Source organism: Atta cephalotes (assembly GCF_000143395.1).
Source record: "Atta cephalotes unplaced genomic scaffold scaffold00004, whole genome shotgun sequence".
NCBI lineage: Eukaryota > Metazoa > Arthropoda > Insecta > Hymenoptera > Formicidae > Atta > Atta cephalotes.
This window is the reverse complement of record NW_012130068.1, coordinates 5,267,093-5,283,756: the sequence shown is the minus strand read 5'-3', so window position 1 is coordinate 5,283,756 and position 16,664 is coordinate 5,267,093. Positions and strand designations below refer to the sequence as shown.

The following is a 16,664-nucleotide window of genomic DNA, read 5'->3' as shown; positions in this document are numbered from 1 at the left end:
TTCGTTACTTTATTTTTTAGGTTGGTAAACTACGTACTAAGATAGTAGTATAGTGACTAAGTAGTAAGTAAGTAGAGTATTATATAAGTAAATAAATACTCTCTCTCTCTCTCTCTCTCTCTCTCTCTCTCTCTCTCTCTCTGACCTGTTTGAAAAATCAATAAGCTATAAAAGACAAACAAACATTCTTGCATTAAGTCAATCATGTTTAATTATTCGTTTGGAAAAAATTACAAATTTAAATATTAAATGTGAAAATTAATTAAAGTTAAGCTAAATTCAATTAAATGTAATTCTGGATTTATATATAAAAACTGTAAGTAAAACTGTAAACTTTCCTAAGATTTTTCATCCTAATCCTATTTTATTCGATTGGAAATTATGTTTATTTTATTTGGTCGCGGTCTGCTGTTAAAATCCAAACCTAAATCCGCCTATCTTTTTTACATTTATTTCGTAAAGAAAGAAACTAGCGAAGACAATTGTTTCTTAGATCTCGCTTTTTTATTGCTTACATGTTTCTTCCAAGTATCTATTTCCAAGATTTCCGAGAATATCTGCAGCTTACGTTAAATTGAAATCTATATAATGGCGATCTAAACAAGAAACTTAAAAAAGATATTTTTTTTATCGTACATTTTTAGATTTTATGTTTGAATAATTATGAATTGAATTGTTATACTATTTGAAATATACCTACACTATATATACAAGTATATACAAGTATATACTGTTAAAATCTGGTTTCAAATTTTACCTAATTTAAGTCGCCACTGCTCTTACTTAATATATCGTTATTTTAGTGTAAAATGATATATTGAGCAGTGATGACTTTAATTAAATTTGATACTCCATTTAACAATATATGTATATCAAATTATTACTAGAAATAGAAACAACAAGAAAATTGCAATGAATACTTTTTCAATAAATAAATTCTTTTTCAATAAAATTCATTTTTTTTTAAGATCATAAGTTTAAAACATGTCTTAAAAAAATGTATAAAATTTAATAAAATAGATTATAAAAAATAATCTTTATTCTTAATATGAATTATTTATTAAAAACTGTTAATTTTCATTAGTCTATATAATATAATTTTAAAACTGTTATGAATAAAAAATTAAATAGGATTTATTCTGCTGAAATGAAAGTTCTAAATTTATATTTTTTTAATCATTACAAAAAAGCATATATATATTTCAATTATTTTAATATAAAAATCTTCTAAAATCTAGATTCTATCATTCATTTAAATTTTGTCTCATAAGATTTAAAACAAATTTGTACACTTAAAATGACCAGATAAAGTCAAGGAACTAAAATATTAATAGTCTATATATATTTATATATATATATATATATATATATTAGTAGAAAAATTATAATAGTTAATATATTTAGAATCGTTGCAAAGTCGACTAACGAAAAATATTTGGCAAAATGTGCGTGATTTGTTAAATAATTCATTAATGAGTTTCTATATTACACCTTTTATTTCTAAAGAATAAATATTTTGTTGTATCCAAGATTGACCGTAAATTTAATTGAATTGTTTTCGTGCATAGTACATGTTCATAATAAGATAATGTCTGAAATGTTAATTCTGAATTATTTTAATAAAAAAATTTGAAAATTTTAAGACATTATTATTCATCGTTTTATTCGTCTTCTACCTCTTAATTTGAATAAAATAATTAGAACAAGATAATTAGAACAAGAAGCATTAAATTACATTCATTAAAATTCCATATATAAATATTAAATTATATCAATAAGTTTAAATTAAGAGATTATAAGATCCAATCAGAATGACTAAATAAATTCACATTCGAAGGCCATACTTCATAAATGTGAAGAAGATTCGATCAATAGGTCACGGGATAAGTGATTCTTCATGAAATTTGAATAGCACCAAAATGGCCATCTGTGTTTCAATCGAAACTGTATTCTCAATTTTGCTCAATAAATTATTCAACTAAATTAAAGAGAATAGTTTATTGTTAACGCCAAAAATTAACATTGTAATGAATGAAACATACGAATTTATTGTATAATATTTAGATTATTTTAGATTTAGATATTAGAGAGATAGTATAACTCCGGCAAATACACCTGGAATTTACTCCGCAGAAGTCAGAAACAGGAGTGGCAATTTTCTCTCACTCTGTTACATGCCTTTATGTTATATTAGTATTGTGTTACGATTTCAGCTTCTTACTGTTAATAATGAATTTACTGCGAGTTGAATCAATTTGCCACTGCAATAAGTAACGCCATCATAAATTATAATTTACATAAAATGATTAATGTAGGGCGCGTAAAAGTGATTATTTCGTGACACATATGTGTAGTGAAATAGTAAAGCATATTGTGTAACAACATACAAATGCTTTGCTTTCGTATCCTTTGTTTAATTTGTTGTCTTATATATTCCATATGGGATGTACAGTATTTTTAGCGAACGGGATTTATGCCCAAAGCATACAAAATGCGCAGATTGAATTCAGTGCACTAAATACAATAAACGCATTATATGAAATATGTACCTCATGTCATAACACTTGTAATATATGTAGGAAAATTATAATTATTATTTATTACTTCATATACATATTTACCATTCTTATTTCTTAATAAAATTTTATAAACACATTTTATAAGTTATTATGTCATTTTATGTCTTATATGCGTTATTTATAAATTTTTCATGAGCGTTATTTATAAATTTTTCACATACCCGCCCTCCCCTCCCTCTATGACTAGTAACTATATATCCCATTCCTATAGAATATACGGGAAAAATGCAAAAGTTTCAAAAAGTTTATTTTTTAATATGAAAAATAAATATTTCAGATTTCTAATATTTTTTTAGTAGACAGTATAAAGTTTTTACTGATATAGCTCGTTTACTATAAACATAATAAATAATAATAATTTAATAAATAATTTAATAAAATTAAGTTTTGGGTATATACCAGAGTTATCCTATTAGATTTATTATATTTTAAATCCGATTATTAATAGTTTATCATCTGTTACATATTTACTATTTTCAGTTTCTTTGATATTATAATTGAAAGGAATTATTGAAAATAAAAAATTAATCAATTATTTAATAATTCTGTCATAAAACAGTAAATTTTTGTAATCTATTATTTACTTTCAAAATAATTATTAAATAAAATAATTAACGTTCTCAAAATAATAATATCTTTACAATATTCTTTCTATTAAATGCTACAAGCACATTTTGTTTAAAAATTTTAAACAAAATTTTAATTTGACGATAATTTATATTATTCTAATAGGATGTCTTTAATAGGATGTCTTTACTTTGCTGCAGTTAATTACATCAAGTTGTTAGATAGTGCAATTTTACTCTGTCATATGCGAATATTCTGAAATGAGTTCAATTTTTTGCAATGAAAAAGCTTTTGCAAAAATCAAATATGAAATTCATGTATTTTAAATTATTAAAATTCTATTTGATGTATAATCCATAAATTTTTATCAATAAGTTTTTTTAATCTCTATATTATTTAAATTTGTTAAATTTTATATAGGTATAATTTTTCCATATTGTATTCCATTTTACAGTGTGAGATAAACCTTTTTTCTGGTATTAATTATAATGGATTATTATTAAATATAAATATACGTCATGTAACAAATTTTAAGAGAACTAAAATAATTAATTAAATATACATTAAAAAGAGCTACAAACCAAACACAAAAAATGTAAGTGCCAAGCAAAATATATTAGTAAGCGTTAAAACAAATTAGAAATATATAAAAATGAATATAATTTGTTTTAGTGTTTACTAATATATAATATTTTGCTTACATTTTTGTAGTCCTTAGTTTGTAGCCCTTCTTAATATAATTAATTTATTATTTAATTAATTTATTATTTAAACCATTCACATTATGCATTTTAAAATAATTAATTAATTTATTTATAATACACATTTTATTTTTTTAACTGATATTAATAATTAAACCTAAAAAATTATTATATTTATTTTAATTATACTTATTTCATAAGTATAAATTGAATTAGCTTCGATTATAACAGAAATATAGATCTCCATATTCAAAGCTATTCATTGTTAAATAAAGAGATGAGTTAATCATTTTCATAAAATAAGTTGAAACAAAGCATTGCAGCGCTGTGTAAATTTATCTGTCACTATACAAATCAAAATCCGTCACTTGATTTACTATTCTTTAATACTAGAAAGCCTGCGAGTACTATTGTTGTTAAAAATCTATTGCCATTAAAATCAATGTGAGAAACGAGATTGGGCGGCGCACACAGTGCACAAACGAAAAAAAGCTTCCATACTTTATATACAAATGATCACTGAAATACTCTCGGAAAAACCAAATTTGACAAAGAAATTGAGAAAAAAATTTTTTTTGCTAACGTAATATTTTATTTACACCATTAAAATTTGTGTAATGCTGGCGTCATCGTCACTTGACGATATAATATCGATCAATTCGTCAATAGGACTCTCTAGAAAAATAATTGTGCTGTAATTAGTCGTAAATCGAAATGAAGAGTCCCATAGTGTATGCAGCATTAATTTTCGCGTTTCACACGACTAGTAATTCGAGTGGCCATACAGTCGATTGTTCTGCACGATTGCAAGCAATTCAAAGCGGTAGTGACCACGATGACCCGCCATAATGGATATTGGAAAACGCGTTCGTGACGCACTGTTTCTTGCGTTATGGAAAATAGACGTATTATTCGCTGCATTAAGTCAATTACAGAATTCATAATTATTTCATTGTGACCCACCACAAGGCCTGGATGGCTTGCATTGAAATATACGATTTGAATTGGTATTTGCAATCAAATCCGATCCCTTTGAACTGTAAAAAAGATTGTGGAAAAAACTAAAACAAAAAATCTTTTTTTCTGTATATTGTCGGTGCATAGCCGATTTGTCATTGTCACATCCTGCCATTCCCAGAAAATTACTGTGGAAAGCAATCCGGTTTGTGAACATTCCAACAGCATACTCCGACGGGGACGATAAAGTTTATGAATAATATACTTGAAAACGACTTTTAAAGTCGCTTCAACGACCCGCAGCTACGACGGCAACTTTGTACGACTATAGAAAGAGATTACTTCGAAAGTGGGAGGTGGTGTCATTAGATCGTAAGTAGCTTTCGTGATTTTTTTACAAGACGGTTTCTGGATTTTTTCTCTGGCGCGTTTCGCGTATTTTCTACTTGGAAATCGGCGTATCGACTTACGAAGTAAGCGTAAACTTAGCGTTCTCTCGCACTCGTCTCTATCAGATAGTTGGCAAAGTGATATTTTCTTAATTAGCTGCAGCTGTAAAAGTATAAAGTTATCTTTCCTTCAGCGTCTATTGAATAACAGGATAGAATTCATTGATATTGTAATGGCGAGTGATGCACATGCAGAACGCACTACAATCCGTGCAGTAGTTTCGCTCAATAAACTCACATACATGCATTGTCCGATTGCCACGATCTTTCGTATCGGAAAAGGACGGTTGTATAGGTATCTATATTCTATTGTTCTGTTGGATAATAGCTTACATTATCGCATTGCAGATCCGAGTCTCATCCTTTAGTTCCTTCTACATAAATTCATGCAATTTAGCGGACCGAATCAGTTGTACCTAAGTTCTACTTTAAATAACTGGAATATTGCATTGTACGAAAATTATAATTACGAAGTAATACTACGACAATGTATCAATTTTCCTTGTGCCTGTTAAAAGGAATTCATTTTGCATACTAGCTCAAAATTTTCTGTTCAATGATACATGAAAAGGACGATTTTGCTCAAGTATCCAAAAATTTAATTAGCTATAAATCTGAAAATAATGTTGTTGGATCAAAGTAAATGTAGGACATTCAAATTGCTAGAATGTCAAAACAGCATTGCTACAATTAAAATTATCTATTATCCAGTCAAAGATAGTTTCTAATAATAATTACAATAGTATAATTGAGGTAATTTTAATTATATAAATTACAAGAAAATGCTTATTATTAAAAGTTATCTTTTTTAACCGAATTTGTAATATGTAGTTTTAATTATGATTTAAATATTGAAGATGACCGAAAGATTAAACTGTCTAATTTGTTATTTTGATAGGATACGAATGCGATAAAGATTAGTTTTGCAATAAGAACTACTACCTTTCTATATTGATTTATTCGTAAAATCTTTGTATTGTTATTTTATATATTATTTTCAGATTTATATCTAGCTAAATTTTTAGATACTTCAGTGAAATTATTCTTTCCGTATATTTTTTTTTTACATATTGCAATAAATGTGCAAAATAGTTCTATTAAAAGAAAAATCCAAAAACCGAACGAAAGAAATTCCAATCTCCGAAAAGAAAATTGTTAGCTAAAAAAGAAATTGCACGATTTAAAGAGCAGAACGAAACGAGCTAAGACGTCTTGTGGAATTTGCGAAAGTGATTTTGATAGAAAATCTTTCAGAGACTACTTTTGTCGATGTTGAATCCGAGCATCTGCGACGCTCGACATCGCCGCTGCTTTCAAAGAAAAAGTATCGCAATTGTTTGTAATTGTGCGCAACAAAAAGGAAGAAGACGCTCGACAAAACGAAACATGTATGAAACGAAAGAAGAAGCGCTTCGCGGTTTACTGTATACCTTTAGCTCACTGTCTATTCCCGCAGAAAAGCGCATCCGTGCGATGCGGCGCTGCCGTGTTAAAACTACACTGTCAGCGTTTGCCAGCAGCTATTTCGCAGAGCTTTACGTGAGTTTGTAATAGCATGATATAGCGAATGTGCGACTAAGCGGAAGAACAATACAAAATATGGCTTTTTAGATATTAGTCCGACGTAAAAATTAATGATGCTATTATTATAATAATTGTTTCGCACAATATAAATTTCGTATGATATAACTTCTGATTTTTTTATCCGATATATATATATATATATAATAGTAAAATACTAAAATAAAGCTTCGTCTTTATGACAATTAAAAAAATAATCGAATCTAAAAGTCACTTTTCCTGATCCTCGTCGTTCTAATCCTATTTGCACTCTACTTTCCTGATAATATTATCTATTTGACGATAAATCTGCAGTGTGATGTTCTAGCTGGAATGAGGTGTTCAGATAATCCGACAGCACTGTGCTGCAGTGTATGTAAGTACAGTACGGTGTGATACGTGATACCGTTTCGCGCACAGCTTCGTGCTGTGCTCTTCTATGTAGATTAATGTCGACGCCTGTCGCAAGAGAGCTGCAAGCTACTTTTACGTTGTCGCCTCACCAGGCTGCGGTATAATGGATACGTGTATTTCGTATTTTATCGAAATTGGCGTTACTTAATCACAAGTATTTTTGTAAGTATTTAATCCTGAGAATTAGGCTGAATTTAGCTGAATTAATCTAGTCGCACTTTTTTTTTCATGAATTATGACAGTTTTATCTGTATAATTTATCTTCATTTTTATTGTCGCTTCTATTTTCGGTGCATTCTTTTGTATAAACAAATTTCATTGATATATGAAATTTTTTGTCACTAGATCTAGTTTTTAATCTTGGAGTGTATATTATAGATTCTGTTTGACTTACGAAATTAATATGAAATATGTATTATCTTTCAAAGATGATTTAATTTGATAATCGAGGAGTTGATTAAATTTAATAAAAAATTACTGGGACAATTCTTTCAATACAATTTTGTTTTAATTACGCATAATAGCAGCTGCTAAATTAAAACTGAAATAAGTTAGAAGAAAATAATATTATGATTTGTCTTCTTTTAACTTCTTTTAATTTTCCTTTCATTTCTTCTTTTCACTGAACAATCATATCATTTGTAAAACAATTTGCTGTACAAAAGAGAACTAAGAAACGTTTATTAAGATTATTCATAAATTTGAAACTGTCGATTTGAAATTATTATCATCATTAAATATTATCCAAATCAATAAAGAAAAAGAATGTATATAAATATGATCAAATATAATATTGATAATCTTCAAAACAACGTAATTAAATAATGTAATAAATGTACTATTTCAACAAGAATTAAATTATTCATTTATTTTTTATTTCATTAAAAAATATTAATAAAATCTCAAATAGAATTTTTTGTTAAAAATGAAATTAATTTACTTGTAGTACCTTTGTCAAGAAGATTAGTGATATTTATCTGCTTTTTTAAAACAGTCATTCTTTCTAACTTGCAAACTTTCTGAAGGATGCGTATATAGTAGATAATTTACGCGCAAAAACGTTTGAATATCTATCATATAATAGTGCTATTACATGCGCTCTAAATACGCGATGATATTACGTTTCACGAAGAATTCAAGACACGTTTGTTCTCGTAAGAAAGCAGTTTGATACATAAATTTGCGAGGTACTTTAAGTTCGACAAATTGAGGTCACAATCAGCTATGCGTCAAAAGCAACTTTTTCCAAGTTCTTTCGTGTTCTGTTCGTGTTTCAATTGATTTTGCAATCAAACAAAACAATAAAAGTTGGGAAATCTCTTAAAACGATCGTACGCTTATATAAAATCTACCATAATAAAAAATGAATGACAAAGTTCTTATTTTCTTTTTCGAAAAAATATTATAATTTTATTTAATATACATTTAATATACATTTAATTTAATATACATTATATTAATAATGATAATAATAAAAATAATAACAAGCAGTATATGTAAAATTAATGAATAATTACTTCATCTAATTCGCGTTTAGAATAGTTTCGACAATGACTATCGATTTTATCGATTTTATTATGACTATCTTTTTATTTTTTTTAGTTAGAGCGCAAAATTGATTTCTGACGCATTTGGAAGTTTAAAAAGAATACAATCCTCTATTATGAGAGACGGAAAGTTTCTGAATGCTGTTTATGCTTTATTATGTATAGATACAATGTCGCGATTATATACTTGAAAACTCCTCTACCTTCGTTTAACTTGCCGCGATGTCACGACATGGTACACGACAGAGAAGAAGACAGATCAGCAGTTAGAATTTTGTATACACAGTGATTCGATTCACGTCTGTCGCGATGATGGCTCGCGTATATGTATATAGAAAATCGCTACGTTCGCTGAATAAACCACTTCAGAAGAGGATTGTCTCATTCTTCACAAACTTTAAAAGTTAACAATACTTAAATGGAGAGTATGCTCAATATGAGAAGCTTGCGGCAGAAAAATCTACGTCAAAATGAATTTAGAGATTTTCTCGTATCTAAAATTTAAGTGCGGGTTCAATTATGAAATTACTTAATAACATAATTAAACCATAATTTTATTCTGGATAATAGAAACTATATTCTTTGCGACTTTAATGTAGCTCGATATTTAGAGAAGAAGAAGCTTGAATAAAATATTTGATTTTTTCTTATATTAATATTTTTATACTTAAATTAATAGAAATGTATATTAATTAGTATAAGTAAAATCTTTTTCATCTTGTATTATTGATATATTTATTACCATTTAATATAAAAATGTACAAAAAGCGATTTAACAAAAATTACATTAATTATAAATAACATCTTTTTTCACTTATAATTATAATGCGTTTTTATTTTATTATTTTAAAATTTTTAAAAGCATACAAAAATCATGTTTGTCTCTTATATTTTCAAATTTATATCTCGATATTAATAAATTTCCACGGAAAATTTAACATTGATATTTATTATATTAGTAGATTACAACAGAATATACGTACAATAGAATATACGTATTATATGTACATAAAGTTTTTGACATTTCGTAATTGCGCGTTTCTCGGGATCTCTCTTTAATTTGCAAGGAGTCTAGATAAATTTAATATGAAATGAGTTAGCGCGAGTAAACCACGACATTGCAGTGATGATGAAGCATTAACCTAATTAAATAACATCGTATGGCAATGAAGCTATTTAGTAAGTCGTTAAACATCGCCGTAATGCGTTTATGAGATTAACCTAAACATTAAATCAAGAATTATCAAATAACTCCATTTATCCAGAGTACGTGAGGTATCGCTCCAGTGGGAGCCTAACTTGAGCTCAACTTGTCGATATTAACTCTTCAGAAAGTTAGGAGTCATCCGGTATGACTCGAACTATCGATGTATAATTTGACATGGGTTTAACCCAGATCATTATCCGTGGTTATCTAGCTTCCGCGAAAATGAAGTACTTGATGCATAGTGAAATGCATACATTTCCACGCTCGATTTCATATGTTTTAATTGATTTAATGAAGTTGTAGAAAAGCATTTAAACTAAGAAAGAATATTCGAAAGAAAGTTAAATCAGATAAGTAGATCCTGAAAATTCAAAGCATAAAATTGCTATGATTGAGCATTTGATTTTTTTTTATTATCTTCCATCACATTATACGTTCAAAATAGGAATATTATTAAACTAAAGAACTGGAAAGAATACGAGCAGGAGGAGTCAGGAAGACGCAGAAGACGTCGCGCAAATAATATGCCTGTGAGGTGTGAAACTTCTTTATTCATATAGGAATATTATTAAATATCTAAACTAGAGATAATAATTACACTAAGAGAAAAATGTTTGATATTTGTAACTATAGATGATAATTATAATTGATATATATTGATGATCATATACATGTATATCATATCATATACATGTATATGATAAATTATAGTAAAACAATTATAGTTATAATTATTTTATCATGCAATTGTAGCCATAAATACTGAACTTTTCTTTCAATGTAGGTAATACTGTAGTATTTTTTTTCTTTATACCATAATTATTTTATTACTTCAAATATACAATACGAAAAAAAAATGTGAATTGAATGATCCACTAATGTCTTACGTTTGACCAAATGCAAGTAAGACCTTTATTTTCGAGAGATGTTTCAGAAGGTAATACATCGTTATTTTTTTGTCAATCTCATAAAAGGATCGTAACAAACGAGTTGTCTATCGTTCAGGCATCGTGTAAAATTGAAATATTGGCGAGAACGATCACATGTAATGGTTAGTTTGAAATAAATACTACCTGATTTATGGAATGTGAGTTCTACGATATATTTCGATTTGCGCATACAATTTCACTCTTCGAAGTGTAGTATGGACATCATAAATAATTTCCATGTATCATATGAAATGCCAGAGATATAAATACATTGTGGTTAATTTCGAGAAATATTATTATTTGTATTTTTTTGCTCGATAAGAACGCAGTAAAAATAATATGTCACGTAAATAACGAAAGTGCACAGATTTTATGAATGATGAAACGTCTAACTTCGTATCCCGTATTGCCCTTTCAATAATGTAGACTACTTGCAACCACATTTTTGATGTATGAACGTAAATACACTGGAAATGTTGCATAACAAACAGAAGTCGTATGACTAAAAATATGGCATGCAATTTATGGCAGGAAGTTACGCGAAAAGTTTTAAAATAGTTTATCTCTCAGTATCTTTTTATAAAATATCCGAAAAATGTTTATATATTTCATACAAGACATCGAAATTACTCGACATATTTTTGATTCGTTTTTTGAGAACACAAAATTTTGATATTGTGCTCTCTCTCTCTCTCTCTCTCTCTCTCTCTCCTTCCTCATATCCAGTTTGATAAACAAATCTTACTCCGGCAATGTTGCATAATATAATGTATCGCACCTGTGACGTTAAGAAGAACGTGCTGCACGTTGTTGCACTCGCGGTTGACCGCCATATATGTAGCCTCACACTTGTATAGACCCTCGTTGTTTAGTTGAATTTCGGATAGCTTCAAATACGATCTTGATGAATTCGACGAATACTCTATATCCGCCCTAAAACATTTAAAATATTTATACTGTTTAATTGATTTCAAATTATAATAAAAACATTATTTAATTTAAGGTAATATTTTATTTTCGCTCTAAAACATTTCAATAATGTAAATAATTCACACTAGAAAAAGAATCCACATTAATTGAAATTTTAGTTAAGAATAATCAATAAATTAGAGTTTTTTTTATTGAATCTATTTTAATTTTAGTTGAGATAAGATAACCAGAATTCTCTCTGATTGATATAATTTTTTCGTTCATTTTCAACTAGAAATTTTTATGCACTGTTAGAAAATTACAAAAGCGTAGAATTAATTAAAAAGGTAATAATTTTCTAAATTAATTTTGTATGAAATTTTAATATGTTTAATTTAATATAATGTATCCGAAATGTTGTTAGTACTGAAATTATAATGCAATGATAACAATGAAGGAACACTTTATTTAATGCATTTTTAGTAGGTAAGCATTTCACGCGGCAACAATGGCAAATGTATTTCCTTTAGAATATAATATATAAAATTTGCTTGTCGTATTATGATAACCTTATTTTTGTACAATTGATGCCTCTCACACACACACACACACACAATTATAACGCGCAGCTTTTATTAATCAAATACATTGATTGTTCATGCACTTTATTAATGACGATCACAGGCTATACATTATGTGGTTCATGCCAATGCAAGTATAATGACCTCACGTAATGTCAATCTCAAATTGCGATTAACACCAGGTAATGAATCGAACAATCAATGAAATTAATCTGCTTGTTATCTCGCCGGAGTAGTACAATCCATTTACGACGATAAGATAGTGGTATTATCGTCATGTACCCTTGCTATTCGATTATATGTTCAATTCAAATCATTTTCTTTTTTTATTTACATATTATATACATTTGATATAAACATATTCTCTAAATTTTTCAGAATCTCATTCTAAAGAATGAAATATGTCATTCTTAAAGAAAATTCTGCCATTCTTTTTTACACTAAAAAAAGTTTATTATATCTTAATAAATATTTTTTTGTTTGTAATTAAATATTTACTGAATATTAACGTATATATTATTTGATACAGAATCATTAATTTTATTTAATTATTATTTTTTTCATTAAAATATTTATTTACTGTAAGTAAATGTTTTTACTTATGAATATTAAAAAAAATATTTATTAAGGTATGATAAATTCTTTTTCCGTATAAGAGTGACAGAATTTTTACTTTTTAAAGTGAGATTCCAAAAAATTTAGAGAGTACATATTTCAGAAATGTTTAACAGTCTCGAATGATTTTTTTATACCTTTGAATATGCATTAATAATTTATAATAAATAAAGATAAATTGCACATGTTTTGTGCGCATACACGTTTTTATGTGTAACGCAGTAACCACAAAAACTCTAAAAGCTCATAATTACAATTTGATCACGATGCAGATGCATCCTTCGCAGACCATTAATGTACGATGGGTAAATTGTAAAGCAACAAGACGTTAACCGAAGGTCTCGTCATTTATATCCGTAAATGGCAAGCAGTCGATCTATATAGGTCTCACTCGATATTCTGTCAATAGATATTGAGTATATTCATCGACACATAAGTATAGAAATCGGGACACATCTCTCTTGAATACACTGACAACTCGATACAATCTCCATTAAAATTGATTACTTGTTACCTAAAGATGAATGAACAAGAAAGTGTACTCAAAAATGCATATTGCAAAAGAAAACAAAGGAAATAATGAATTCAAATCATGTTTCTTTTTCTTTCTCTACAAAATTGTAATGATAAGTATATGATTATGCAGTTTATTTAATATTGGCGAATATAATATTTTCACAAATGTTTGATTAAAAAATTCAATATACACTATCAATATTCAATATACACTACCGTTTAAAAGTTTCATCATACTCTTATAGAAATCTTAATAAATATAAAGAATAAAATATGAATATAATTTGCTTTTTTAATTTATTACTATATATATATATATATTTTTTTTTTATTATAAAATGAAGAAAAAGAACTTATTTTTTCTCAAATTTTTTTATCTTCAAGCATAATTTTCTTGGATTTTGGTATAAATATTCTTGGCATTCTATCGATATAATCTTCAAGTGCTTTAATTAAAGATGTGTTTTAATCTAGCACTTAATTTCTATGAAAATATATTGTTTCCATTTTTTTATTGTCGTTATGATATTCAAATGTTTACCGATTATCTATAGCAAAATTTGAAATAGATATTTTTTTTAATCGATAATTCATCTATTTGAATGAAAGATTTATTTATAATTTTATTAATAAAAATTTTTTTCAACAACTTTATAATATGATGCCTGATTGAACATCAAATTATTAAAATTGTTTGCCAATTTAATTCGCGATTACTAAAGTAGTTTAATTGCGTTTGTAGTCTGGAAAAACAATTCGGTGCGCAGTTCGAAGGATTATAAATATGGTATATATGCAAATACATGTATATAGTACATATAATAATTCAAGATTGAATTTAAGCATTGAAAATCCAGCTTCGACCGTTATAGACATTTAATTTTTAGATTGATTTTATAATTTCTGTTTTTAATTGTTTTTCAACAATTCGCAACTTTATTGAATACTTTTTTTGTGAAAATAAGAGAGTTTATTATAATTTTCTATCTTATAAATAATAAATAGAATTAACAAAAATATAAGACTAAAAATACTGAAACTTTTGCGGTAGTGTATGTATCGTATATTCATACAATCACAATGTTTTCCAAATCCGCTTTTATTAACCAGATTAAATATTGGCACAAACAGTTTTCAACCAAAACGTCTGTGTTGCTTTTATTCTCGGTTTCCCCAATTAAACGTATAACATCCAACGAATCATTGTTTTTGCAAGCCGCAAATTCTGCATTGGTATGAAACGCGGGTGATCGCGGTAAACCGACATTTCGACGTGTTGTTTGATCGACGAACCGTTTACGGCGTCATTAGCGCGTTGTTGGTACGACAATGTGCTACCACACCGCTAATCAGCAACATCATGCTGCATGAAACTAAGTATCTTTTGCAGCCTCGTGTAATTAGATGATTAATGCTAGAAACTACAATAAGCACGTATCCATAAGATATATTATCTTTTGTTTATCAATGAAATTTTTCTAGTCTTTTTCAGTTGCCGTTATTTTTATATTTTATATTTTATATTTTAAAATGTCAAAATGTAAAATAATTTTTCTACTCGAAATAATTTCGCAGAGCAAAATTATTTTATATTTTTAAATAAATATAAAATATTTTTCGCCGTTTTCAGAATGTCATAAATGCAACATTCTTTTTAATAGTTAATAACATTGCCAAGAGAACTTGTTTTTTATATAACATCCTAAAAGTAAAGTAGCACACATATGTACGATAGTAACACAACATATTTTATATTTTTGTTCTAAATCCGGATTCCAACTAATCTGGATAATAGATATGCTGCATTATAAAATCCTAGAAATGCAAGAAATATTATATTTTGCATTAGCATTATAAAAGCGTAGTGTTTTTACATGTCTTATTTTTATATAATGGAATTTATATAATGGAATTTTATATAATGGAATTAATATATTGTACTTTTATATAAAAAAAATTTTTATTATTCTTTTCAATAATATGCAACATTTTCATCTTTGATTTTATTTTTCATTCGAATATACATTATAATATTAGATAATATACATTAAAATATTAGATTATATCATAATTTAATCAATATCAGAAAGATACGTTCTACATTTTGATTAATAAAGTATATTTCGTACAGCAATTATAGAAAATTTTGCGCGTAATGTTCGCATATAAATCGGCATGTTTTTCACGTAAATGTAACATATATATATTGTAACATAATTCACGAAAAAAAATGTATAATTCAGGATATAATCACCGAATATTGTTCTGCTTATCTATTAAATGAAATAACAAGAGATTTAATTCATAATAGAAAATATTAGAGAAATTTCATAAAAAATGAATGTCTCACTTTAATAATCAGATAAAGGTTATTATTAAAAAATAATATCTGCTTTTTATACTGTTTAATAGTAATAATCATTTTTATCAATTTTATCAACGCTAATAGTTAAATGCTGATACTTATTGACACCTTATATGTATAGAGAATTATGTTTTGTTTTATATAACGAAATAAACGCGAAAAATGTTATGATTATACATTACAATCTCTTTAACAACTCTGCACATATAACAATTCTTATAGATTTGCTTAATCGTGAAGGATAACATTTTAATTAAGTATTATCCAATTACATAAAACGCACTTCACTGTAATTCAAACATCTTGTTTGAGAACTATGACTGTAATATTTCACTAAAACCCTGAGAGATCCTGGGAATATATTGTAAGGAATTCAGTGTTTATCAAAGGACATCTCTATAGAAGATCTCTGTCGCAAAGTGTATACTAAACTCGTAATAACAAATAGAAATAAGGCTTTTACATAAAATTACATTAAATTTTTACATTGAAAATTCTGTACATCGACGCCAGTTCAAATATAATGCAGAATAAAAATTCAATCCGACATTATTGTAATAAAAAATTTATGTGTGTTACTAAAGCAAAACAAATAAATAAATCCGCAAATAAAAATATTTTTATATAAATACTCTTATAAAATATTTTATATTTCACGTGTACTCTAAAAAATTATAAAAATTATAAAAAAAATTATAAAAACGCATTATAAAAATTATATTAAAGAATGTACAAATAATTTCCAAGGATTGCCTTTTATATATATGA

At 26.9% G+C, this 16,664-nt stretch overlaps 1 protein-coding gene across 1 annotated transcript in view; it reads right to left on the bottom strand.

The window, feature by feature from the left end:
• Positions 1 to 16,664, bottom strand: part of LOC105626157 (hemicentin-1) — a 71,977-nt gene that overhangs the window by 52,488 nt on the left and 2,825 nt on the right. Inside the window, exon 2 of the mRNA XM_012207469.1 lies at positions 11,689 to 11,843. Within this exon, the coding sequence (XP_012062859.1) occupies positions 11,689 to 11,843 (155 nt within the window). The remainder of the gene's footprint in view (positions 1 to 11,688; positions 11,844 to 16,664) is intronic.